Source organism: Chironomus tepperi, unplaced genomic scaffold (assembly GCF_022539635.2).
Source record: "Chironomus tepperi strain 1889 unplaced genomic scaffold, CSIRO-AGI_Ctep_v1 contig_127, whole genome shotgun sequence".
NCBI classification, from domain to species: domain Eukaryota; kingdom Metazoa; phylum Arthropoda; class Insecta; order Diptera; family Chironomidae; genus Chironomus; species Chironomus tepperi.
Genome location: NW_027226249.1, coordinates 73,050 through 99,246, shown reverse-complemented (window position 1 = coordinate 99,246; position 26,197 = coordinate 73,050). Strand labels below are relative to the sequence as shown.

General features: G+C 33.9%; 3 protein-coding genes across 3 annotated transcripts; all 3 read left to right on the top strand.

Annotated features, from left to right (window-relative positions):
• The first annotated feature begins 1,317 nt into the window (after window positions 1-1,317).
• On the top strand, window positions 1,318-3,731 carry LOC139087545 (chymotrypsin-2-like). Its single transcript, XM_070636378.1, has 4 exons — window positions 1,318-1,685; window positions 1,805-1,916; window positions 3,257-3,532; window positions 3,592-3,731. Exons 1-4 carry the CDS (start codon window positions 1,318-1,320, stop codon window positions 3,649-3,651), a joined length of 816 nt encoding a protein of 271 aa, XP_070492479.1. The 3' UTR covers window positions 3,652-3,731.
• Window positions 3,732-4,732: 1,001 nt separating this feature from the next.
• Window positions 4,733-6,198, top strand: LOC139087544 (transmembrane protease serine 12-like). The gene is made up of 4 exons (XM_070636377.1): window positions 4,733-5,100; window positions 5,220-5,331; window positions 5,806-6,021; window positions 6,139-6,198. The coding sequence occupies exons 1-4, from the start codon at window positions 4,733-4,735 to the stop codon at window positions 6,196-6,198; spliced, it is 756 nt and encodes a 251-aa protein (XP_070492478.1).
• A 462-nt stretch (window positions 6,199-6,660) lies between these two features.
• On the top strand, window positions 6,661-9,114 carry LOC139087540 (keratin-associated protein 10-2-like). Its single transcript, XM_070636375.1, has 2 exons — window positions 6,661-6,823; window positions 7,712-9,114. Exons 1-2 carry the CDS (start codon window positions 6,706-6,708, stop codon window positions 8,893-8,895), a joined length of 1,302 nt encoding a protein of 433 aa, XP_070492476.1. The 5' UTR covers window positions 6,661-6,705; the 3' UTR covers window positions 8,896-9,114.
• Window positions 9,115-26,197: the final 17,083 nt, after the last annotated feature.

The window sequence follows — 26,197 nt, the reverse complement described above, 5'->3', positions numbered from 1 at the left end:
TATGTATGCCAATCTAAAAATTGCGTTAATTAATTCATTACGCATGCGAAACTCAATAAGAACGTCAACGCCTAGCTCCTATCTCTGTCCATATCTAAATTCTAAAAAATCTATTCAATGACTTTTTTGGACTTGCTAATTTTAATTTAATTAAGAATGAGAATTTATGACAAGAGTTCCATAGATGACCATGAAGGAAGTAAATTTTCAAGGTAAATGCCGCATTTCATTTACTTTTCCGTCTATCTCATTGTCTTTTTTCATACTCTTTTTTGATTGACTGTGTTTATGAGTTAAAGTGAAGCCGCAAACTGCTTGAAGGGACTTTTTTTTAAGCATAATTTTTTATGATTGTTTTTTTGTCGTTAATGACTTTAAAGATGCTGTGGACTTTTGTTGTTGTGTTTATCGTGCCATTCTGTAGTTATGGTTTGAGCTGGCTGTGCCCTTCAAATGAATTATCATCTTTTGTTAAGTATGATTCTCAGGAGGCAAAGAGCGTGATTTCAAGAACATAGTAAGTTGGAAGCTCAATTGCCAACATGGCCATGTAGTAAGTATAAAGTAGAGCTCATGAGACCCCAGAGTTGAACTCTTGAGGGTCAACAACTCCTCTCTTAAGAACAAGGACTTTAAAGATCAAAGTAAATTGAGAGCTCATTAGCCAGCATGTTCAACTAGTATAGTTGACTAGAGTAAGCTCTTGAGACCCCCAAATTGAGCCCTTGTCTTTCAATAACTCCTGTTTCCCTCGATTAGCTCTATAGTCAGACCAAGGTTAACAATTAGACTCTAGGAGCCATTCAGAAGCTACACGTAGTTGAGAGTTCATTAATGCTTCTTATGGATTTCATTTTGACTCCTTTGTATCGTTCACATGATAAGATCCATCCATTAACTGTTATCCAAACATAAATCCAATCAAATCTTCTTAATTAGCCATTAATAGCTGATTAAAAATCCAAAATTAACTCGAATATTTACACTTAATTGAGATAATGATGCTGAAGAATTGAATTAAAGACATTATTCATTTATTTGCTCAAAGAAGACTGACTAATTCATATATGAGCAGTGTCAGCTTAATAATTCAACAATATTAATGCTTCAATATGAAACTTAATGGTTAAATGAGAATTTTAATGCCTTGAAATGTGCCTTGACTGAGTTTGGAAAATAAACAGTACAAAAAGAACTTTTTTTGTAATATTTTAAAATTGCTGGAGCTTTAACTAAAAACTGCAGCTATTGTTCGAGTTTAAATTGTGCAAATTATTTTATTTACTTGTCGATACTTCAATTAGGAAGTCCACGAAAATGCTAAGAATAAAAATATTATTAATAATCTTCGTGATTCTATTCAATTCATCTGATGTTGAGTCACAGCCAAAAGGTTCTTTAAGAAGAATTTTGAGAGGTCAGAAAGCGGAATTACGGCAATTTCCGTACATGGTCTCAATCCGATATAGAAATTCATCTAAGCATGTTGGTGGTGGAGCATTGATTAGTCCGAAATTTGTGTTGACTGCAGCTACAGTTGTGTCGAATTTTAAGACTCCGTATGACGTTGAGTTGCATATGGGAATTGTTAATATTGGAAATAAGCTTGAGCCTCCAGGTTGGACTACTCATGGAAAAGCATTGCATGTTCATCCTGAATTTGCGCCCAGGAATTTCGCTTATAAGTGAGTATTGCTTTACAGAGACTTAACCCGTTGCCTTGAACTAGTTCTAAGCTCTCAATGTGCATACTTTACTTGATTTTAGAAAAATTAATCATTATTGATTCTGAATCTTTCTTCAGTTTAGCTTTGGTTGAAGCAGTAAAAAATGTTCCTAGATGTCGAATTTATTTTGGCTCCATTGCTCCAATTTACATCGACACATTCAGACAGAATGACAAGTTTGAAGGAATTGTAAGTATTTATTTAGATTTTTAATAAGGTACGAGGCATTCTGTCTTTACAAAGTCATGTCTTAACAGCAATCTGGTTTATTCTGATTCATGAAATAATATTTTTATGTAGAATCAAGCATATTTAGACATAATTTTCAAATCTAGGTTTCGAATAAACTTAGGCTCTCGTTTAAATCTTCTGTGGGCGTGACCAGGGATTGAAGTCGATTTGATCGATAAAAAATAACGGTCAAAATTTGAAAAAAAATTTACCGAAAAATTTATCGATCAAAAAAATACACAGGAAATTTTTTCGACAAATTTTTCATCAATAAATCAGGTTAAAAATTTGTCGATTAAAAATTACATGAAAAATTTATTGATCGACAAAAAATTTACTGAAAATTTTTTAAAGTTGTGAATATGAAATGCTGAATTGTGGAAGGCTGCGATTTCTTAGATGTAATTTTCTGGCTTTTACTAAATAAATGTATTAAATCCAGCCAAAAAAATCCAGACAAAGTACGGAATTACTGAATTTTCTTACAAAAACACTTTCCTTACGATTAGATTGATTATTTTTCAATTTATTATGCTTACTTAAACTGTTTAATTCCATCTTCAGCCTTTACTTCCAACACAAAACTTCAAAATCAACAAATTTTCCTTTTTTACTTAAAATTCGAACAAAAAACTTCCTCTTTTCCTTATTATTCACAATTGTTCCAGTTAAATATGCCTTAATATTACTTTACTAATTATCTCACTAAAAAATGTAAACAAACAATTTTTTTGAAAAAAATCGGTAAAAAAATAAATTTTTCGATAAAAAAAAATGTTTCGGTAAATTTGTCGACAAATTTTTTCGTCAAATTTTTTTATCGATTTTTGATCGACAAATTTTTCATTGAATTTTTTTTCACCGATCAAGAAATTTATTGAAAAAAAGTGATCAACTTCAACCCCTGGGCGTGACTGATACTTTCTGGTCCGTTCTAATCGAAAGGTAATCTTGTAGCTCTCGTCCCTATTCCTCCCGCTACACTTCAAATTCCTGACTCGTTCCTTAATCGAAGGTTGCAGATGACCCAATCATGGCTTGATCTCGTACATTAAGTAGTCGAATTATCGAAACTTCCGAAAAAGGACAATGAATGGTTTTTAACCCACGACTTTCGGGTTGCCATAACAAATTTGAACCAAGCAACTTGCTTTTTTGATCAGCAAGGCTTTTAAATGCTTCTAATCTAATTTTGCCTGCAGCCAGAGTCACTCTCCTTCAGACTACCTTTTCTGTCTTTTTTCATCGTGTGCTTTCGAGACATAACCACTTAATATCCATACCCTTTCCTTTAAAAGATTGCAGGTTGGGGAGCAAAAGATGAAAAACAAGGTCCAAGTTCCGAAACACTTCAATATTCATCAGTCAATGCAGTATATCCAGAGAATTGTTTCACAAACGACACTTTATCCAGATCCAGCGTTATAAATAACCAAACTCTTTGTATGAGTAAGTTCTACTGTGTTATTGATACGTCAAATGGCGCATGTACAACAGATGTCGGTGGACCCCTTGTAAGGCCAACTGGGTTAGTAGGAATCGCATCACAAACAAGTTGCAATGGTGGGAAACCTGTGAGTTTATTTATGATAAATTAAATTTAAGCTTGACTTTAATTAAGGTTGTCTTTTAGGATATTTTCGTTAAAATCACTGATCACCTAAATTGGTTGAATAGTATTGTCGCGTTATGAATCAGAAAATCCAATAAATCAATGAATGAAGCAGAAGAAAATCACTAAACAACAACATATGTTGGATAATTTTATTAAATACGGTCCTGTCTATAATTAAATAAAACACTTAACTTTGAATAAATTAAAATAATTAAATTGAGTTTATTTAATCTTGGGGTGTAATCTTGGATAACGCTAAGTAAAGGTTCTGTTCTCAAGTTTTTTAAGTCAGGATATAAAATAAAGATTAGACAATTTCCCTTATGAGTGCTATCATGCACCTACTAGACCCCTCGAAATACACTCACTCTCTCTATAGTATAGAGCCGTCCTTAATTGCTCCTTTATGAATGCTTGATACATTTACTAGTGAACCCTAGAGCTCCATACCCTTGATCTTTATTGTGAGGTTTAACCTATAAAACTGTCATTAAGGTAGTGTATCCTATGTTTTCTTAGATACCGGACCAAAGAGACCATAGAGCCTTAAATAATTCCCAGATTTTTTGTAAATGCATTATTAAGGTTATCCATACAAAAGAATAGTGAACGTTCTATAATCATATCAAGGGTAAGGATCTATTAAGAAGCTATTTAGAAGCTATACGCAGTTAGCAGCCATTAAGCCTCCTTTTAGACTTCATTCGAACTCCTTTGTGTTGTTCACATGATAAGATCATCCATTAACTGTTATTCAAGCATACATCTAATCAAATCTTCTTAATTGGTCATTAAAAGCTGATTAAAAATCCAAAATTAACTTGAATATTTACACTTAATTGATGCTGAAGAATTGAATTAAAGACATTATTCATTTATTTACTCAAAGAAGACTGACTAATTCATACATGAGCTGTGTCAGCTTAATAATTCAACAATATTAATGCTTCAATATGAAACTTAATGGTTAAATGAGAATTTTAATGCCTTAAAATGTGCCTTGACTGAGTTTGGAAAATAAACAGTACAAAAAGAACTTTTTTGTAATATTTTAAAACTGCTGGAGCTTTAAATAAGAACTGCAGCTATTGTTCGAGTTTAAATTGTGCAAATTCTTTTATTTTCTTGTCAATACTTCAATTAGGAAGTCCACGAAAAAATGCCAAGAATAAAAATATTATTAATAATCTTCGTGATTCTATTCAATTCATTTGATGTTGAGTCACAGCCAAAAGGTTCTTTAAGAAGAATTTTGAGAGGCCAGAAAGCGGAATTACGGCAATTTCCGTACGTGGTATCAATCCGATATAGAAATTCATCTAAGCATGTTGGTGGTGGAGCATTGATTAGTCCGAAATTTGTATTGACGGCAGCTACAGTTGTGTCGAATTTTAAGACTCCGTATGACGTAGAGTTGCATATGGGAATTGTTAATATTGGAAATAAGCTTGAGCCTCCTGGTTGGACTACTCATGGAAAAGCATTGCATGTTCATCCTGAATTTGCGCCCAGGAATTTCGCTTATAAGTGAGTATTGCTTTACAGAGACTTAACACGTTGTCTTGAACTGGTTCTAAGCTCTCAATGTGCATACTGTACTTGATTTTAGAAATAATAATCATTAATGATTCTGAATCTTTCTTCAGTTTAGCTTTGGTTGAAGCAGTAAAAAATGTTCCTAGATGTCGAATTTATTTTGGTTCAATTGCTCCAATTTTCATTGACACATTCAGACAGAATGACAAGTTTGAAGGAATTGTAAGTATTTATTCTGGTTTTTAATGCCGAGCGAGGTATGTTGCTTCTACAACGTCATCGTCATGACGTATTACTTGAGAATTCTAGTGGTAATACGAAAGTCGTTTTTACAGCAATCTTGAATGAATTAATTCAATAATTGCACAAGAAAGGCAATATTTCAAAGATATTTTTACTATTGGCGAAATGCCTCACTGATTTATATAAATTTCATTCCGGTCAGTATCAAGGTCGAGTCGCGAAACCCGATAATTTGACAATTGGTATTATACCAACCCCGAAAAGCTCACGGCGTATAAAAGACCTGAAATCCGATACCATGCCATTTTGAGTCTAGGCTTAAGTCAAAACCTTGTTGACCTGATGGTCAAATTTCATCTTATCGTGTCTAGAGCCAGAATCACCGATGCCTTTTCTCCACCATATTTTATCCAGACATAACCACTTAATATCCATAACCTTTCCCTTCCAAAGATTGCAGGTTGGGGAGCAAAAGATGAAAAACAAGGTCCAAGTTCCGAAATACTTCAATATTCATCAGTCAATGTAGTACATCCAGAAAGTTGTTTCACAAATGACACTTATTCCAGATCCAGAATTATAATTGACCAAAGAGATTATATGAGTGAATTCTACTGTGTTATTGAGACGTCAAGTGGCGCATGTACAACAGATGTCGGTGGACCCCTTGTAAGGCCAACTGGGTTAGTAGGAATCGCGTCACAAACAGATTGCAATGGTGGGAAACCTGTGAGTTTATTTGCAATTTATTTGCTAAGTTTGATTTTAATTAAGGCTGAATTTTAGGATATTTTCGTTAAAATCACTGATCACTTAAATTGGTTGACAAGCATTGTCGAGTTATGAATCAGAAAATCCAATAAATCAATGAATGAAGAAGAAGAAAATCACTAAACAACAACATTTGTTGGACATTTTTATTCAATACAGCCCTGTCTATAATTAAATAAATCACTTAACTTTGAATAAATTAAAATAATTAAACTGAGTTTCTAGAAAACATTTGCTGTCATAAATACAACGACAACATGATAAAATAACAGTTAATCTTAGGGTGACCATCGACATTGAAATTTTTAAAAATCAAAATTATTTAAAATTTAAAAAACCGTTAAAAAGTTGAAGATTGTCATTAAAAATCGAAAGTTCTTACAACTTTCTCTCCTGGTCACCTCGTTAAAGGTTAAATATCTTTATTTTCTTGTTTGTATAAAAATTTCTCTCTCGTTTATTCATGATAAACTTTTTTAAAAAAAAGTTATAAAAGCAATACACATTAAGACTATTTTTAACAGTGTATATGTTGACTCTTGGCAGTCAACAAGTTAAATATAAAATAATAGAAAAAAAATTATGAAAATCTTAATTCTATGTGCAGTTTTTATTGTTTTTGTTTCAGCAATAGAATTTGGTAGTAATGTATCATTAAGAACGAAACAAGTGCATGTGAAAAAGTCGAGATTTAGGAGAGGTTAGTATTGAAAATACAACTATATATGTAACTATGTGTTGGAGAGTATGGCAGTATGAGTACGTGGAATACTAGTTTATTAACTGTTAAGTAATAAACCGGCAGTGTTGAGTTGATTTCTTGATTTTATCAATTGGGGAACTCCAAAATTAGCAAGTCTTGTGCATGACGCTAAGTAATGGTTCTGTTCTCAGGTTTTTAGGTCAGATCATGAACTAAAGTCTAGACAATTCCCAGTATGATTTCTATTATGCACCTACTATACCCCTCAACAATATGAATACCTCAGGGACATTCTTAAGTGACCTTAATACATGCTTGATGCGCTTACTAGTGAACCCTAGTGCACCATATTCCCAATATATACCTATATTCTGAGATTTATATAAAGCTGTCACTTAAAAAGGGTGCACTATGAATCCTAGCATCTAGGGGCCTAAAAAAATAAACATTAGCTGTTCAGACCTTTAGGCCCATTTAAAGCTGCGCGTTTATATGCGTTTCATGGCTATTGATAGCTTAACGAGTGAGGATTCGCCAGATCTCTCGCTCAATCCTAGACCTACAGTTTATATTGGAATCCGATCCACTTCTTTGATGACATTACTGCATGTAGCCTTCAATGGGAGGCTGTGAGCCGCGATTCCACTACATGTGATTCGAAAAAGTACACCATTCCGTACTTAACCATTCCGCCACCGAGCCACTTCGAATCTAGGGACCTAAAGAGCCTTAAATAATCTTCTGAGCTTTTGTAACTACATTCTTAGAAATAAACACATTAAGAGAAATCAGTCAATTCCTACATCCCACTTTCTCTTTTGCTACAACTAATTTACCATCCATAATAAACCAATCTCTTAATTCCACAAATCTTTTAATCCACAGGAGCATGTGACAACGGCAAAATCCCACCTTACTGCTGTGACAATGGATCATCAAGCCCTTACTGTTGTGATAATGGGTCAAAAAGTCCTTACTGCTGTGACAATGACTCACTAAGTCCTTTCTGTTGTGCTAATGACTCCGAAAGAGAAGATTGTAGCATTGGAGATATCATAGCAGGATGCGAGAACGGCAAGTCACCGCCATATTGTTGCGAAAATGGTTCGACAAGTCCCTATTGTTGTGCCAACAACTCAACTAGTCCATTTTGCTGTGAAAATGGTTCACTAAAAAAAGACTGTTCTATGGGGGTTCTTGCTGGTGAATGTGAGAATGGAAAGACGCCGCCATATTGCTGTGAAAACGATTCCATTAGCCCTTTCTGCTGTCTTAATAACTCGACAAGTCAATATTGTTGTGACAATGGCTCTGATAAGCCAGATTGTACTATTGGTGACGTTGCAGGAGGATGCGAAAATGGCAAGACACCGCCATATTGTTGCGAAAATGACTCATTAAGCCCATACTGTTGTGCCAATGAATCCTTAAGTCCCTACTGTTGTGCCAATGATTCTGACAAACCTGATTGTGGTATCGAGCAAGTCGAACAAGTCGCAGGTGGATGTGAAAATGGATCATCAAGCCCCTACTGTTGTGAAAATAACTCAACAAGTCCTTATTGTTGTGAGAATAATTCCGAACGAGCAGACTGTACTATTGGGGTCCTAGCCGGGGAATGTGAAAATGGCAAGACACCGCCTTATTGCTGTGACAACGACTCATCAAGTCCTTACTGCTGTCTCAATAACTCGACAAGTCCTTACTGCTGTGGAAATAATTCTGAAAATCCAGATTGTTCAATTGGGGTCAAGGAAGGGGAATGCGAAAATGGCAAGACACCACCCTATTGTTGCGACAATGACTCATCCAGTCCTTACTGCTGTCTCAATGACTCATTAAGTCCCTATTGCTGCGGTAATGACTCAATGGAACCAGATTGTAGCGTTGGTCCAGCCACAGGTGGATGTGAAAATGGCAAAGAACTTCCTTATTGTTGTGACAATGGATCATCAAGTCCTTATTGTTGTATCAATAACTCAACAAGTCCTTATTGCTGTTCTAATAATTCCACAAGTCCATATTGCTGTCTCAACAACTCACTAAAAGCAGATTGTAGTGTTCATTAGAGGTGCTGGATGGTGACCTTGAAATAGCAAAAACAACTTAAATTGGTGTAGGTTTCCCTAACAGGCATAGAGTATGCTTTCATGGTGCCGAAAGACTACTATGGTACCTAAAAGCGGTCTCTTGGCCCGATAGGGTTTATAGCTTGAAATTCATGAGAAAAATTCAAAATTAATAAGAATCTGAATAAATCATCAAATTTGTCACATTTTGAAAGGAAATTTAGTTTTATTTTGAAGTATATTAAGGTGTTCCTGTCTCTTTTGTATTTGGTATTTGGTTTTGGCAAAGTCAAACGGAATCCAGCGATAGAGCCAGTTTTAGGCGTCATCTGAGGTCATGAAGCAATGTTGATCTCTACCGTCAGCGAAGTAAGTAATTAGTACCTTTCTCTCGGGCTTAACTATGCCGTTTAGCATGTAATGTTCACTAAGACACCGTGTTGGCATGGTTGTGCTGACGGCAACTTGACAGTATATTTCGATCTATTTTGACGCCGAAATATGTGGTTCAACACTTCGTGTCACATGGGCATGGACATGGCTTAGAAGTTCACTGGGTGATTACTTGAGATTAGGGTTCATCCTAAAATGACAAAGCTGCAGACAATAAAGCAAACCTGCAGCCTTGGACGGACTATAAAGTGCAGTCAAATACTAAAGGCCTGCTAATCTAAAACCCAGACCTCTGCTCTGTACAAGCTTTGTGATGTGGTAAGTAACATAGTCAGATAGAAGACTGTTTGTAATAACCGAGGCTCCAAGTCTGAGCATGATTCTAGTAAGTAAGTAAGTAAGTAAGTAATATAAAACGCAGGGAATGCAGGCCTTCAGATCTTACACGAATCTTAAGTAGAATATTCCTACATTGATCCCTAGATAGGCGTCCAAATGCACATAGCTAGGTTTTCCATAAAGTCGAACCTATCCACTTGTTGACAACTTCAAAAGAGAAACCATAAATGCCAACATTCCACAAACCCATTCTCTTTCCATTCATAACAAAAAATCGTCATCAATTCATTCAAAACGTAAACAAAACAACAAGAATCGACACGAATAAAATTATTAATTTCAACCTCGTCATGCTCAACGAATAAGCAAGTGTTGATATTCCTGCTTAAGATTCTATTTGGTAGCACAAAAATCCATTGAACTTCTGTGCATGGCAAGCTTATTTGGATATTTTGTGACAATAAAAGCGATAGCTTTTAGTTCCATAATAGTTATTTAACTTGTTTGCTATTTATGGTCATGCACATCAAGCTGGCAACAACAATGGAATTAATTAATGATGACTAAAGTCTCATTTTGCAGTCGCGGTCCTCATCAAAGTAGATTTTTTTTGCCATAATTTTCACCACATTATCAGTCAAATTGGAGCCGATGAATGAAAATTGAAAGTTTTTGCGTGCAATTGTAATTTACTTCCCACATATGTGGCCTCACATGACCACATTCTTTATAAGACATAAGTGAATATTTTTTTCATAAACTTGGGCATTAAAAAGTGTTAAATTGAGATTATTTTGCACCACATTAGCGCATGATTAAAGCTCTTTTTTTATGAGCTGTTGGCTGTTGCGATAATTTAACGGAGTTGAGGCTTATTCAGTAGAAATTACTTTTGTATATCTGTTGTGCATGTGGATTGGAATTAAATTCTTGTCCTTGAAAAAGTTTTTCTATAGAGCTTTCTAGACATGCTTGATGCATGAAATTGCACTCTGGTTTTATGTCATGTGATAAAGGCATGGCTAAGTGGTTTGATGTGATGAGGTCTAGGTTTGCTTTGATCATGTGCTAATGGCATGGTCAAGGCGTCAGAGAATATGAGGTCTAAGACAGGTTTGAGCTTATCTTGAGAATTTGTGTTGTCTCAAACAATTCATCTTGGTCTAAGCAATGTAGTTAAAACCCAAAGGTTACAGGGCACAGTTTTGACATTTTAATAAAGACCTGAGTGTGCCACGGAATGAGTTTTATGGCATTTCAATAAAACTCTAGGTCACTAGTATGCTTGGTCATTGTACAAGTTTGAAAAAACGATTGTACAAGCGATCTCTTTGACGTCTTTTGTTACTTGTGTGGCTTGAAAAGCGGTAGTAAACGACAGAGCCAGCTGCAGACCCCATCTAAAAGGGTGACAATTGACTTTATAGGAACTTCGTCCAACATGCATACACATCCATTCGCATGAAATTAGCACATATGCTCAAGTTTTTGCATATATGAGCAATTGTTCGAGCCTAAAATTTGTAAATCGGATTAAGTAAGTAAAACCAAATCCCGAACAGCAAAATGAAGTTGCTAAGCACCGATTTGTCACCGCGTTGAGGGCAAGACTTGATAGCGTCCTAACGGTTATATGACGGCTAATTCTGGGGCGTATTTTGCTGTACAGAACATTTTTTTTATTCTGGTCATGCAAGATTATGCACTGATGTCATCTAAGCTCAAATATCCAGATATAACTGTGTCTAGGTCCACTCAGCTTCATATCTCTGCTTATTAACATAAAAAAATTTAGAAAAATCCACAAAAAAGTCCAAACATCGCAAAAAAATAAACAAATCTTCACAAACACTTACCATCCATAACTGCCATATGCGGCACTTCCATTCTTCTCTCTTTCTTTGTTTACTTTTTTCAGAAAAAAATGAAAAAGAAAACAGTTTTCATTTACTCAAGTATACAAACACAGTATCGAGTCGGAGATACTTTATTTCTTTCTTGAATGACACTTGGGAAGCGAAAGTTAGTCATTCTAAAGAATGAAGTATGATCAATGGCTCAATACGCCCATATTACAACAAAAATCCAATAATCATCACTCAAAAATCACACATGTGTGCCTACTGTTTGCTGCTACTGTTTCAATTGAAATTGGAAGTAGAAAAATTTTACTTTTTTTTTTTTATTTTAAGCACTAATGAGATGTTTTTTTTCGGATGTTATGTAAGTGATGCAAGTTTTGGAGAAATTTTTATTGTTTGTTGAGATTGATAGGTTGTGTGAACTGGTTATGGTCTTGTAACTCAATTAGTTGATTACTATGTGATTTTTTGTAAATTTTGGATGGTAAATTATGGGCTGATTTACATTAAGGTATGAATTAAATGGAACCCTTTTGAATTTAAGTGAATTGGAAATGCTGTCATATGTCGATTGATTTGAGATTGAGTAACTTTGAATTTTATGGATTTTAATTTGTTAAAATGATTGTAGCTTGTAGGGAACGTTTAGAAATTACTTGCCCAATGTTTCATTTAGAGTTGATCGAAAGCTGGATCTGTCTAAAGACAACTGCAGCCAGTTTCTAATTTTCAGTATTTTTGCATTGTTGCTACACAGTTTGGAAATTACATAACGCTAAAAATAGCAATTTTAAAACTTTTTGTCCCGTCGTAACGCTTTAAAGCAATATCATGAGCCAAAATGTACGCTCAGTGACAAATCTGTGACATCCCCTAACTGACTAAGCTTCACATAATTGCCGAATGTTCCTGCAAGTATCAGCATATTCATAAAATCTATGTAAAACATTCAATCAACTTCAAACCTGGGAAACACACGGAGTCAGAATCACGCCGTTCTGGAACTGGATTTCATGCTTATTCTACGTCATTTGCACGTCGGGATACTTCCTAAAAATGAAGGTTTATCTAGAAATTATGATAAAATATAGGTTCTTCATTCAGATATTCTTAAAGATTAATGCCGGCAACAGCAGAAAGTGTCAATATATTGGAAGAAACACAAGTCTGTATTACCGTCCTAGGATGGAATCCACAAGGTAAAAGACGTCCTGAAGCTCCAAAATAAACATGTCATGTAAACCTAAGCTCTACATCGAAGCAAGGTTCCAATAGGTAGAAATGCAGACTTTAGACATTCAATCTGTTTGACAAGCGTAGCCAGCGTAGTAAGGTAATTGGCAAGCGGTAGCCAGCGATAGAGCCAGCTTCAGAAGCCGAATGAGGGAGGCCATGGATCACACTTGATCTGTACGGCCAGCAAAGTATGTGCATGTCAATCGACCAACATATGCCTCAATCTATGAAGTAAGAAGTAAATAATCAAATTTGAGCTAAAATTCATCAACCTTTGACACTTCCTGACCACGTCAATGCACAAAAAATTGATCACTTCCCACAACAATTCCCACAGTTTGCAAACCCAATCGATCAAAATTCACTGACATATCCAAATATTCACAAAAAAATTAAATGAATAAATTTCTCTCATAATTAGATGCTGTAAATTTCTAATTATTTGTCTAATATTTTTCGAGTCATTATGAAACAATCAAGCAAGAAAAAGAAGTAATAAAAATTAAGTTATGCTTCTTGTTCCGACAAATCAACAACATTTTAATGAAGTTAAAACTTTCATTGCAAAAATTATTGTTGATTTGATTTTGCGATGTCTATAAACTATATTAATGAGTCAATAATTGCTTGATATCATTTGAGTGATTGTGTCAAAGATTCAAAATGATATCTGGTAATTGAGTTTGAGATTGTGAAATTGATCGGTTTGTAATTAATTAGGTTAAATTTGACTGGATTAATACTAGGAAGCAGGGATGACAGCAAAAATTATCAAATAATTATTTTAAGCACTCAACCGACCCTCTTGGTGTTCCGATGTGATGTGTTGCTGTGCGGTGATCTACAGGAGCAAAGTCTGTAACTTTTGGATGTAGGTGTTGGGATATAGCATTATAAACCATAGAAAATTGAAGAATTGTTTCCAAAAGAGGGTATTAATCGATCCACAACTTTTCTTCTCTCCTGAATACGCCTCTAAATATAAAATTTAACCTGCAAGTCCCCGAGTCGAACAAAATACGTTACAGCTAGTCATCAACTGGATATTAATTTGCCATCAAATAGTTGTAACACATTTTTGGACACTCGGGGTCATAAAGGACGATTCACTTATTATGGAACGATTTTAATGGTTGGAAGGGGAGGTTGTGACTTTGTAAGCCTCAAAGAACGAGATGAGGACGGAATGGTGACAAAATGAAGCTCTTAAGGGGTCGAAAGGGGAGGTTGAGACTTTGTAAGCCTCAAAGAATGAAGCCAGGTGGACCCAAAAACAGATTTTACGCATTACGTCATTAGTAAACAGTCCCTATCCATAAACCATCATAGCTCCATTTACATCAACATCAAGTCTCAAACAAAATATTACTTTAATCTCGTTAACTCAAATGTATATCCATTAAAACAATCTATTGTATTCCAAACTCACAAAAAAAATTTTTTTATTTCCCTAATCTCTAAATTAAGTAATATCATTACAGCTTAAAAGCATCGATATACATTTTATTATTATTTACAATATCGCTCATTGTTATTATTTTCAATTAATTGACTTTATTTACTCAGACAGCAGCAATAAGAAAGTGAATGGCGCCCACAAAAAAAAAAGTAAGTAATGAAAGTTATCCCTTATTTATTATGTGCTACATGTGCTATGCATTTACCGAAAGTCATCAAATGTGGACGATCAGATTAGAATAACTTCCATATGCGGAAATTGGATGATGTCTTGAGATGAAACTTTGTGGCTTTTAAAGGCTGTCGACAACATACTTAGAATACAATTGAATTTCATTTTTTTTTTATATATGCAGCCTCTTGATACTTTCGTGATCGTGATCTTATTGCTTCGTTCGCTTTTCTCTCTTCGCCATCCAAACAATGCAAATGCACACAATAATTTGACCCATTAATACTTTCATGCTAATGAGAAATTCAATGTAGACGATACAAACAGTTTGTTTTCTCACTTAATGAAGTTCGATAATTTATTTGTTGTGGGTTTGTTGGTTGAGTGTTGTGAGCAGATTGTCTATTTAGGGTCTGAGCTTCTAAAAGCTCAGGCATGGGTTCCTTAGGAATGGGTGGAAGACTATAACCTTGAGTAAAAAGCTAGGCAAGGGTGTATAACTAATCATTCATATTTGAAAGATTTTTGACTCTTTTTCGATCATTTTTGATGATTCTGATGAGTGTCACAGTTTTGGGACACGCTGTACAGACATTAATAGACTTTTTTAGAAGAAATGCTAAATGTCCAAGTGTAGACCAGCAGCAAATGTGATGTATTTGCGGTAATGATGCCTCACTAAGTCTATGTGATGTTTAATCGTGAATTCCATGACAAAGCGACGTCCAAACAACAACATTGTGCGGTTCAAGACTAAGGAAGTCATCTAAATTCGGTCGAACAGTCTTAAGTCAGATCTCTACGATGCTGTGGATCATAAGAACATTCTAATTCCACTATTTGGTAAAATTCCCGATCGGCACTCTTTGAAATGTTGCCACCACAGCTACGAGATAGTAGTATACTAGGAATCAAGTGACAGCCACTTGGCAAATCCGGTTGTTCAAATTTTAAAGAGTGCCGATCGGAATTTCATTAGTTTCAGCCTAAAAATTCTAAAATGCGTCCTAAAATGTCACCTCAAAATGTCTCTTTCCTTCACACATGCATTTTATGTCCATTGAAGCATATTAGCGCTTTTATAAAGTTATAATTTAAGCAATATCTGCATAAACATAAAACGTGTGCGTGTGAATAGTTTTTCAATTTAACACAAAAATTAAGTCCAATGAAGCTGAGTAATACAAAGAAAGCCTAATTGAAGACTAATCATGTAGATTGTTATTGCGCAATCCATAGCCAATTTACCGAGATGTTCTTTAAATGGATTAAACATGTTCGTGCTCGGTTGATCTGAAATGCCATTTTTGGGTACTCATTGCGGTTCTTAAAAGAGAAAATTTTCACTTTCATCGAGCATTGTTCATCATCTTCATTAACATCGTGATTCTCTTTCCTTCCTGATCTTTATTCTCCTCATTTGGATGCAAAAAAAAAAAATATTTTTGTGTGCTTTACTCTGTCCGTGTTTATATTTCCTCATTGTTGTCGGTTGAATTTCAGATGCAATTTAAAAAAAAATTCATATCGTCAATTTAATGGACTTTAAAATTTAATTTGGGAGATATAATGACAGCCTGCTGTTGACTGTAAACTGTGAAATTTGATAGTTGCACCATTGTTTGCTCACAATAAAATAATTTTTAATTCTGCATAATTTTTGCACATTGAGTTTTATTATTTTTATTTTAATTTCAGCTTTTTATGGAAATTTGTGGACATTAAAATGTAAGCTTTAATTTTTTATGGATGAGATGAGCGATAAAAATAATGAAATTTTACGGGTATGATGTTCAAACCGGTTTGTATTCAGGAGGTTCATCCCTCTTTTGTAGAAAATTCTTACTTACTTACTTCGCTGGTCATACTGATTATTAAGAGTTAGGGCAATTTACAGATAATGATTGCTTAGCGAGAGAGGGCGCGACAGACGATTGCATTTAGTTGACTTACAGCTCATAGTGAGATCAGAACTACTCCTTTGATAATGTTTTTATCAACTTATTGTCCTTAGTCTAAAATGAGAGACTGTGAGTCGCTGTGATTCGAAAAAGGACAGGTAAAAAAAGTTTTTCCTACCGAATCTCGAACCCATGACCGCTTGACAAAGCCATTCCGTCACCGAGCCTCCTCGACTCACTTCACTTCTGATCTATGTCCTCTCTCAGTTGGCGTCAAAAATGTTTTCAATCGCTGGTTGCCCTTTGCCAATTACCAATCCAAAATGCTTCACTGTCTCTTTCATCAGCTCCTCTTCAAGAGTTCATGACTGCTATTGTGCTCTTTTTGACGTAATTCTTTATTTTGCTAGGGTTTGAGGATCAACTCTTGTAGAAGAGAAAAGAGCTCGAGGGCGGTCAAAGAATTTTTGGAAGGAGTCTAGTGATAAAGACAGTTAAGCTCTTGCTATTGGCAATTGGCAAACGTCGACGGACAGCCAACGTTAGAGCCAGTTTTGGAAGTCAACTGAGAGAAGCAATGGATCACAGCTGATCTGAATGGCCAGCGATGTAAGTAAGTAAGTAAATTGGGGAACAATCCCTCCCTCGTCTCTATTTTGGAAAGTAATCCTTCATTTTTCTAGGGTTTTTCGAGTCAAATTTCCAATAAAAACCCTAAAACTATTTAGTAGCACCTCTGAATTCTCGAACTATTAAAATCACTCAATTCTTAATATTATGCATTATTTGTCTAGCAATCCGATAACCAATCCAAAAACCATTTTACTATCTTCCATATTTAGACAAATTTCATTGAATTAATCATCAATAATTTTGAATATCTTTCATAACATTTATTAATTTGCAGCTTAATTAAAATAAACAGTTGGAAAACTTGTCACCAATCTGCCTAATTAGGCATGTCAAAATGATATTTTTAGAAGAAATGTAAATAAAAAAATTTGCAAAACAAATTTAATAAATTTTTTATTGATATTTGGAATAAATTTCTAGGAAAAAGATACGCTTGAACCTTTTTTGGACACTTAATAGCTTTATCTACTGAAATGTGCCAATAAAGTGATTGTGAAGCCCACCTGTGGCTTAAAATGTCTACGATTATTGTGACAATCTTCAGTTTATGAGTATTTTATATAGTTTTTGTGGATATGACATGCATTTGGGTTATTTTATGAATTTTAAATTCTAGACAGTTATGCATGAGATTGCCGAATTTTGAAACTGCAGCACCCACGATGTTTGTTGAGTTATCAGGTTCATCTTTGAGTGTTTGAGGCTGGGATTGGTATTAAATTGTCTATTGCTACATGCTTACTACTTGCTTACATTCTTCCATCACTGTTTTGTGGCTTTTGGAGCTACTGGTCGTCGTTTTCAATCCAAAGGAGATTGCCACACTGCTATCTGTCTATAATACCATTCTGTGCTATTCCGATCTAATCTGTAAATCAGAATCACAATAATCCAAAATCTATAGCCAACACCCAATATCCAATCATCCAGCAATTCTTCAAAAATCATTCCAAATCCAAAAAGACTCCCAACATTGCTAAAAAAATTCACAAAACACGATCATCTCTCCATTCCTCTTCATTGATTAATCATGACTAGCTTCTTAAAGCCAACCGTTACCCACACGCACATGCTTCATTTCCATCTATCGACAACATTTAATCATAGCAATAACAAGAATCATCAATATTTCAATTAAATAAAAAACAGTAATAGTGAGAATTAGGTCACCGCAAAAAAGATGATCAAGCACCCGTCGCCTGTGCTGTGGTCTGTATTTAAGTCAGCACCATAAATAACATTCACAACAATGTGTGCTGTGCTGAAAGTTAACAGATAAACAAAAGTAAATCCTTGAAAGTTTTTGCATTCTCTCTCAATTTCCTGTAGATGGAACAATATGCGACAATTTTCTGAGAAAATTTAATGTCTGAGAATAATCCCCGCAAAACAGCCTTGACAAGCATTAAACAAACAATTTCTTTTTTGGGACAATGACGATGGGAAAGTTTAACTTTGCGTGCTTGTCGATATTGATCAGCTATACATTGTAAAGAGGTCTTAAAGTTACTTAAGGCTTAACATTGTTGTCCAACAAACACGACGATTTGCCAATATGCTACAATTGTCTCATTCACCTAAATATTTCAAACTTTAAAAAAAATGGACTTAAAGAGGCCTCAAACATTTTGCAATGAAACATTCCGCTCACTTCATTTATGAGCTTTTGCGGTTATTGTATTTGCTGCGTGTGGCATTTTTTTTATTTTTATTCAACTGACTTCTTCTAACGAGAAATTGTACAACTTGAACAGAACACGTTTTGCGGCTCAACATCTTTTTCTTGTCTTTTTTTTGCATTGTGCGAATTTGTTGATTGAATGTGTATGATGGTATGTGGGTTAGATTGGTCAGTTTGTCTTGATTAGATTCAAGTTAGACAGTAAGATTCAATTAAAGATGCAATTTAGCTTTTGCTCAGCTATGATTTCATATACTGGTTAGTTTTATGTTCTGTTTCCAATTAGTCACCAGATCAGCTTCACCTCAACCATAAAATCACATAAAATAAGCATTAACTTATCCACTGGATAAACTTAAGTTCAATCAGATGTTTATCTTTAGCTTAGCTATAAGTTTGTTATAATTTGAGCTTTTCTCAGTCATGTCGATTCAGCTTAACTATGAATTCAGCTTAAGATTAGCTAAAAGATCCATTTAACATATCCGAAAACCATACGATGTATACATGGCCGGAAATGCGGCACCAAAACAGTGTGACTCTTGACTTGAGAGCAGATTCGATGAAATTAGACATTTCGCTAGAGTTAAGATGGCTTGGGCTGAATATTCGGTCATTTTTATTTGATTTAAGTTTAGCCGACTGAGAGAGGAGATGGATCACACTTGATCATTAGCATAGCCATAACACCAGTCTCAGGTCAGTCGTAATTTCTGTCTTCAATTCTGTCCTCACTTAAGCTTTAAGCTTACAACAAAATATGCATTCACTCAGCCATGTACTAAGCTATATCTCTGCCTTAATCTACACTATTGAATCAAGATTATTGCCAAAACTTCAGTTAAGCTTAATTTCAGTCACAAGCTCAACTTTAGCTCAGTGATAAGATCGGGAGAGGCGCATGGACCCGAAGGAATATTCTACGGAACTTATTTCGGAAGATTATTACGGGAAATATTCCGTCGGGTCTATGCACCTACGCCATAAGATCAATTGCAGTATAATTGGAAGATTAGCTACAACTCACCTGTAAGGTTATCTTCATTTAAGTTAAAAGTCTTGATTCAGCTTGATTTCAACTTTAGATCAACCATGCTTTCAGCTTTCAATCCAACCTCAAGTTCAGCTTCAGGTTACCTACAAATTCAGTCATATGCTCATCTTCAAATCAGTCTTAAACAAATTTTCAATCAAACTCGAAAGCTCTAACTGATTTTATCTTATGGCTATAAACTGCATTAAGATTAAACTTTATTCCCAGTTCCACTTTAGACAGCTTTACATCCAATAAAACTTTAGTAACAATTCAAAATGCAAAAAGTGCGCTTTAAAACCCCATTTTTTTGCACTTAAATTTAATGTCTTTCTCCACACTCTTCGTGCATATTCTATTGTGAGGTAAGAACTGAGAAGATAGCAACAGTGAGTAAGAAGAAATAAAGTGAAAAGAAGTTCAAAAACCTCATTACATCTTTGAAAATTGTTCTTCATCTCTTGCGTTTTACGATTCTTTCATTTTCCATCTTCTTGTTCATTTTTATTATTTTTTATGTATGGTACTTACATTCGTGTCTTAAAGTCTTCTTACTTCTTACCACATCTTGTTGTCATTGCTGTATGCCGGAGAATTCATAAAAGAAATTGAAAATTGTTTTTAAGTTAAAAAATTGAAATTGACAAAGCAGAAATCTGATCACAGTCATTCCTTATGACTTCATGTCTCATTCCATTTCACTAAATTGAAGCTATTATGGATTATAATATGAATTATTATTACAGTCATAGATAATTGACCTTTTTGATGATAATATTAATTCAATTATGTAACCAAATTCAAAATTTATTTTATGACTCAATTGAACTCCTTTGCAGGTTTGACAGCTCATTTTGTATCTATTTGACATAAATTATATTATTAATGCTGATGTTAATCTCTTTATATAATAAATTTTTGTTATTATTCACATATTTAATTGTCGGTTTTGATTTGGATTAGAAAGAACATGACGAATTGCAGTTTATGACATTTAATGTGGTTCTTGAAAATAATGTCAAGGAAACTGGAACAGGCTGTCATAATTTGGATATGAATATTTATATCTCAAATGACATATTAGGATTATGAAAGCGTAAATGTCCTCATTTTGATCAAGTGACCGTCATGTGATGAGAAGTCGAGCATTTACAACATTATCCCTTAGTAGGCAAAGTGCTTTTTTTTAAGAACAGAGTACGCTGAATGCATCACTCACGAGCACACTCGACTTATATATTTATGATGAGTAAGCTTTCAATAGTATGCTCTGTGTCTGTTTGGGATAGTCATTATCTGTTGATCGGATTATGACCCTAACATACAAAGAGAATGCTCATATTAAGGAGTATACTCACATGAGTTTGGATTAGGTCCGTTCATTTAGTACGTAACGCAACTCTTTGACCCCCTCCCCATATTGTTTGAAGCGTAACAAAATTTCAACCAAGACCGCTTCCTAAGAGTGTTACATAATAAGTGAATTAGGGATTTCATTACCGGACCAAAATCTCAATCCCAGGATTACGGTATTGGAAAATCGAACCGAATCCCGGTATCCCGGTATGAAAACCCTAAAGTGAATGATCCCAAAGGAACGTGATGAGATAATGATCTGCATGACATTTTTGAAATGGTTTCATAGCCATTTAATATTTTTCTTTGGGTAGTAGTGGATCACGTGCTTGCTCGATTTCTTATGACTGCTAAATTGTGGATTACTAGGTCATTGCTGTAGTTTTTAGGAACCAAAATATTTAATTCTACAGAAATAAAGACAGAAACGTCTAAATTTGGGATTGGGGCTCGGCATTTGGGCAGATGTGCTGTTTATAATGGTACTTACAGCTGACTTCATTTTAGCCTATGGTAACTTTCGGAAATTAATCGTAACGGGCGGGAGGGTCTTAAAACGTCATTTTTAGCGTTAAATAATTACCGTACATATCCTAAGAGGGTTTCATGGACTACAATTGTTTTAAATGAGGTGCGACTTTTTCTACAAAATTCCAATCATTACAATATATCCAGACTACTTTGTCTCCACTGCTGCTGCATCACCATGCCATTTCCACTTACAGATGTCTAAACTGATCCCCTTAAACCACATTCATAATGTCATGACATAACTTGCCATTCAATTCAATAAAAATTCACATTAAATTCCACCTATTGATTCAGTATGCCTCACTACCCCCAATTCTAGCTCCAATATATTGTTACAACTAATGAGAATTCAATCCAATTCAATACATATTCCATCTCAAATGTGTCAATACATTGTAAGTATTCAGTACCATTCAGCAATAATGAAAACTGATATGCCATTAGTTATATTTACTTAATTTTTTTTGAAATTTATTTCTACAATTTCTGCAATTTCGTAAAAAATGAAAAACAGACGCAAGACATTTACTCAGTTACTTGTTATTATTATGTATTTCAATGCCTATCAGTTTACTTTGCTATTTGCTAATGAAATACTTGCAATAAATAAATACGCAACCTATTGATCTACAAAATGAAAAATTCATAAATTTATATTAAAACTATTGTGAACTGCTACTGCTAGTGCCATGAAGCCTCTCACGTGCAAGTTGAAGTTAATGAATATTGTCTTGAAATTGTTGTTCACATTTGTGCTTTTGTTGTGTTTTAATTAGCCGATTTTGCCACTTTTCTTTTCACCTCTTTTTTTTTTGTTGCTGTTTGGCATGAAGAAGAAAATAACAAAACAGAATGAAATATATATGAATAGAAGGTTTTTAAGAGAGATTATTTGATGCAGTATTTATACCCTTAAGGGGATTTTGGGTGGAATTTTAGACTTATTATTTATATTACCTACATAAGTACCGGTAAGTGAAATTGGGAAACTAGAATAGGAAATTGGGATTGGAAATTAATAGTCAGCGATAGAGCTGGTTTTAGGTGACATCTTAGAAATATCATGGATTACAACAGATCTGTATGGTCAGAGAAATAAGTCAGCTTAGCTAGGGAGGGGATTTTGATGTTAAAGACCATCTTGCCTCTAATTTGATGAGTTATTTTGAGAATAAATTCAAAAAACAACTTTTAAAAAAATTGGAAAACTCCTACCTTCAGATATTTGTGGCTACAATCCGATGCATGGACGCTTAAAATGACTTACAGTTGATGAAAGGCTAACATTAAAACCCATTTCAACATTTATTCTATAGAAGTGGTAATACGAATGTACCTAGAATGGTTTTTGGCATATAACCCCGTTAAATGATTTACGACTAAGGTTCGTCCACATTGCAGGTTCGTAGATGAACAATACAAGCTTTCGGCCTTGGATCACATACGATAAAGCCGATAACTTAAGGATTGTATATTTAAAATACAAGAAATGCAGGTGATCGGTTCCTAACCAACCCATAGTCAAGACCTTATTCAATACTCTAGTTATTGCACCTAATAGACAACTCAGCATAGTTAAAACCTTAATTCACTCAAATTCTCACTGTAAATTCAATCTTATCCCACCTCACATTGGGGCCAAAAGTGGAAAAGATGGCAATAATTCATCTGATATGCCTATATTATAAACACTAGTGAGTACTATATAGGAAAAATAAAATTTCTCCCCATGAGTGCACTGTGCGCGTAATACGGGGGAAAACGTTTTTTGGGTAGAGGGGACTTTCAAATCGTTCTAACTTTTCACTGCCTTAGCAGAATTTTTTGAAATTTTTTTCATTTGGTAGATATAGGTAAGGTCTTTCAGAAAAATATTCATATGTTACACTCAGGGTCAAGTCGAACGTGAAAACCTCAAAAAAGTTCAAAAAAATGCATGTTTTTAGTATTTTTCACTTCCTGTGACTGTATACCGAGCTATAACTGTTGACAAGTTATTGCATATGAAAGATCTTATTTATATCTAAAATACCTACATACATCATAAAACAAAAAAATTCTGTACATATAGTCAAAATTAGCTTTGAAGTTAAAAACACGTGGTTCTTCTGCCTTCTAGGGTCAATATGACCCCTCGGACATGACCAGCGGTTTTTGAAACTAGTTATATTTTTACCTAACACACTTATCTATCTAATAAAAACAAAAAAATATCAATTTTTCTGCCAGCGCGATATCGAAAAATTGCCTTGAAGGGGGTCTAGGGGGGGTACCCCAAAATTCAAAAATTTCTAGTAATTACCAAACTTGATGAAAATTTTTGAAACTTACAGATCTTATTTAAATACTACTATTCTTTACATTCATATCAATAAAAATTGTTACGCAGTGTAATTTTCCCAAAAATATTGAAAAAACTGGTTTTTATGTTTTTGAATCCACTAAATGACCTTTGAACGTACTATAACCAAATATTTTCTATATTTCTCATTAATTTATACAAAGTGCATTAAAATAGCTTTCTAATGATATATAATATGTTACATAATCTGCTTTTAATATCGAAAAAACTAAAAAGTTGCCAAAATTTTTCAAATCTGAAAATCTATAAGTTGCTAATTTGCTCATAATTATTGTAAATTTCAACAATATTTGACAAATTTGGTATTGTTGGAAAGTTAAAAACAGTATCTATGAGATAATAATAAAATTATAGCTTGTGAGGTACCCGGTGCACAGATATGCTAAGTCAAAAATGTCAATTTTAGCTATCCGTCCTAGGTGCAACGACTATCCAAATTTTAGTTTTGAAAGTGATTTCCATAGTTTTGCTCTAGATTTGTCTAAAAACAGTGAAAAATCCCATTTACCATCATCAAAACCTGTAAATAAGTAAACGGAAAAAACTTGAAATTAGAAAATTTTCGAAAAATTTGATTGTTTCATTTTCTATCATTTACAGGTTTTGATGATGAAAAATGGGTTTATTTAGTGTTTTTAGATAATTCTAGAGTGAAACTATAGAAATCACTTTCAAAAATAAAATTTGGATAGTCGTTGCACCTAGGACGGATCGCCAAAATACGACATTTTGGACTTAGCATATCTGTGCACCGGGTACATCTCAAGCTATAATTTTTTTATTATCTCATAGATACTGTTTTTAACTTTCCAACAATACTAAATTTGTCAAATATTGTTGAAATTTACAATAATTATGAGCAAATTAGCAACTTATAGATTTTCAGATTTGAAAAATTTGGCAACTTTTTAGTTTTTTCGATATTAAAAGCAGATTATGTAACATATTATATATCATTAGAAAGCTATTTTAATGCACTTTGTATAAATTAATGAGAAATATAGAAAATATTTGGTTATAGTACGTTCAAAATCATTTAGTGGATTCAAAAACATAAAAACCAGTTTTTTCAATATTTTTGGGAAAATTACACTGCGTAACAATTTTTATTGATATGAATGTAAAGAATAGTAGTATTTAAATAAGATCTGTAAGTTTCAAAATTTTCATCAAGTTTGGTAATTACTAGAAATTTTTGAATTTTGGGATTAGACCCCCTTCAAGGCAATTTTTCGATATCGCGCTGGCAGAAAAATTGATATTTTTTTGTTTTTATTAGATAGATAAGTGTGTTAGGTAAAAATATAACTAGTTTCAAAAAACCGCTGGTCATGTCCGAGGGTCATATTGACCCTAGAAGGCAGAAGAACCACGTGTTTTTAACTTCAAAGCTAATTTTGACTATATGTACAGAATTTTTTTGTTTTATGATGTATGTAGGTATTTTAGATATAAATAAGATCTTTCATATGCAATAACTTGTCAACAGTTATAGCTCGGTATACAGTCACAGGAAGTGAAAAATACTAAAAACATGCATTTTTTTGAACTTTTTTGAGGTTTTCACGTTCGACTTGACCCTGAGTGTAACATATGAATATTTTTCTGAAAGACCTTACCTATATCTACCAAATGAAAAAAATTTCAAAAAATTCTGCTAAGGCAGTGAAAAGTTAGAACGATTTGAAAGTCCCCTCTACCCAAAAAACGTTTTCCCCCGTATTACGCGCACAGTGCACTCATGGGGAGAAATTTTATTTTTCCTACATAGTACTCACTAGTGTTTATAATATAGGCATATCAGATGAATTATTGCCATCTTTTCCACTTTTGGCCCCAATGTGCACCTAAGGGTCCACTACATAAAAAGTAAAATCCATTTTCATGTGAAACATTCATAAATGTAGACTTACAAATAATTATTAATTGGATTTAGCAAACGTGAGTATGACAACAAAACAGTTATAAGTGAATGTATACAAGGATACTTTTCTTTTTTGTTGCAGTTGCTGTATCGTCATGCAAAAATTTCTGTTGTTAAATTAATAAATAAAATCCAATTAATTATGATTTAATCATGTGATTAATACAAAATTAAAAAAAAGACAACAAAAATGTGAAGGTCATGTGTGAGATTTATTGGATTTTGCAGAAATAATGGAATTGAATTTAAGTTCATAAATGCTTTAATTATTATGAATTGAATTAAATTATTAAATGGGATATAGTATTGCACAATGATTTTTTGGATGTGACTTAATGTTCATGTGTTTTGATGAATTTTTGGCAATTGTTGCTGAAACTTTTGGATTATGTCTTTGTTAAAATGAGGCTATTTTCAAGCA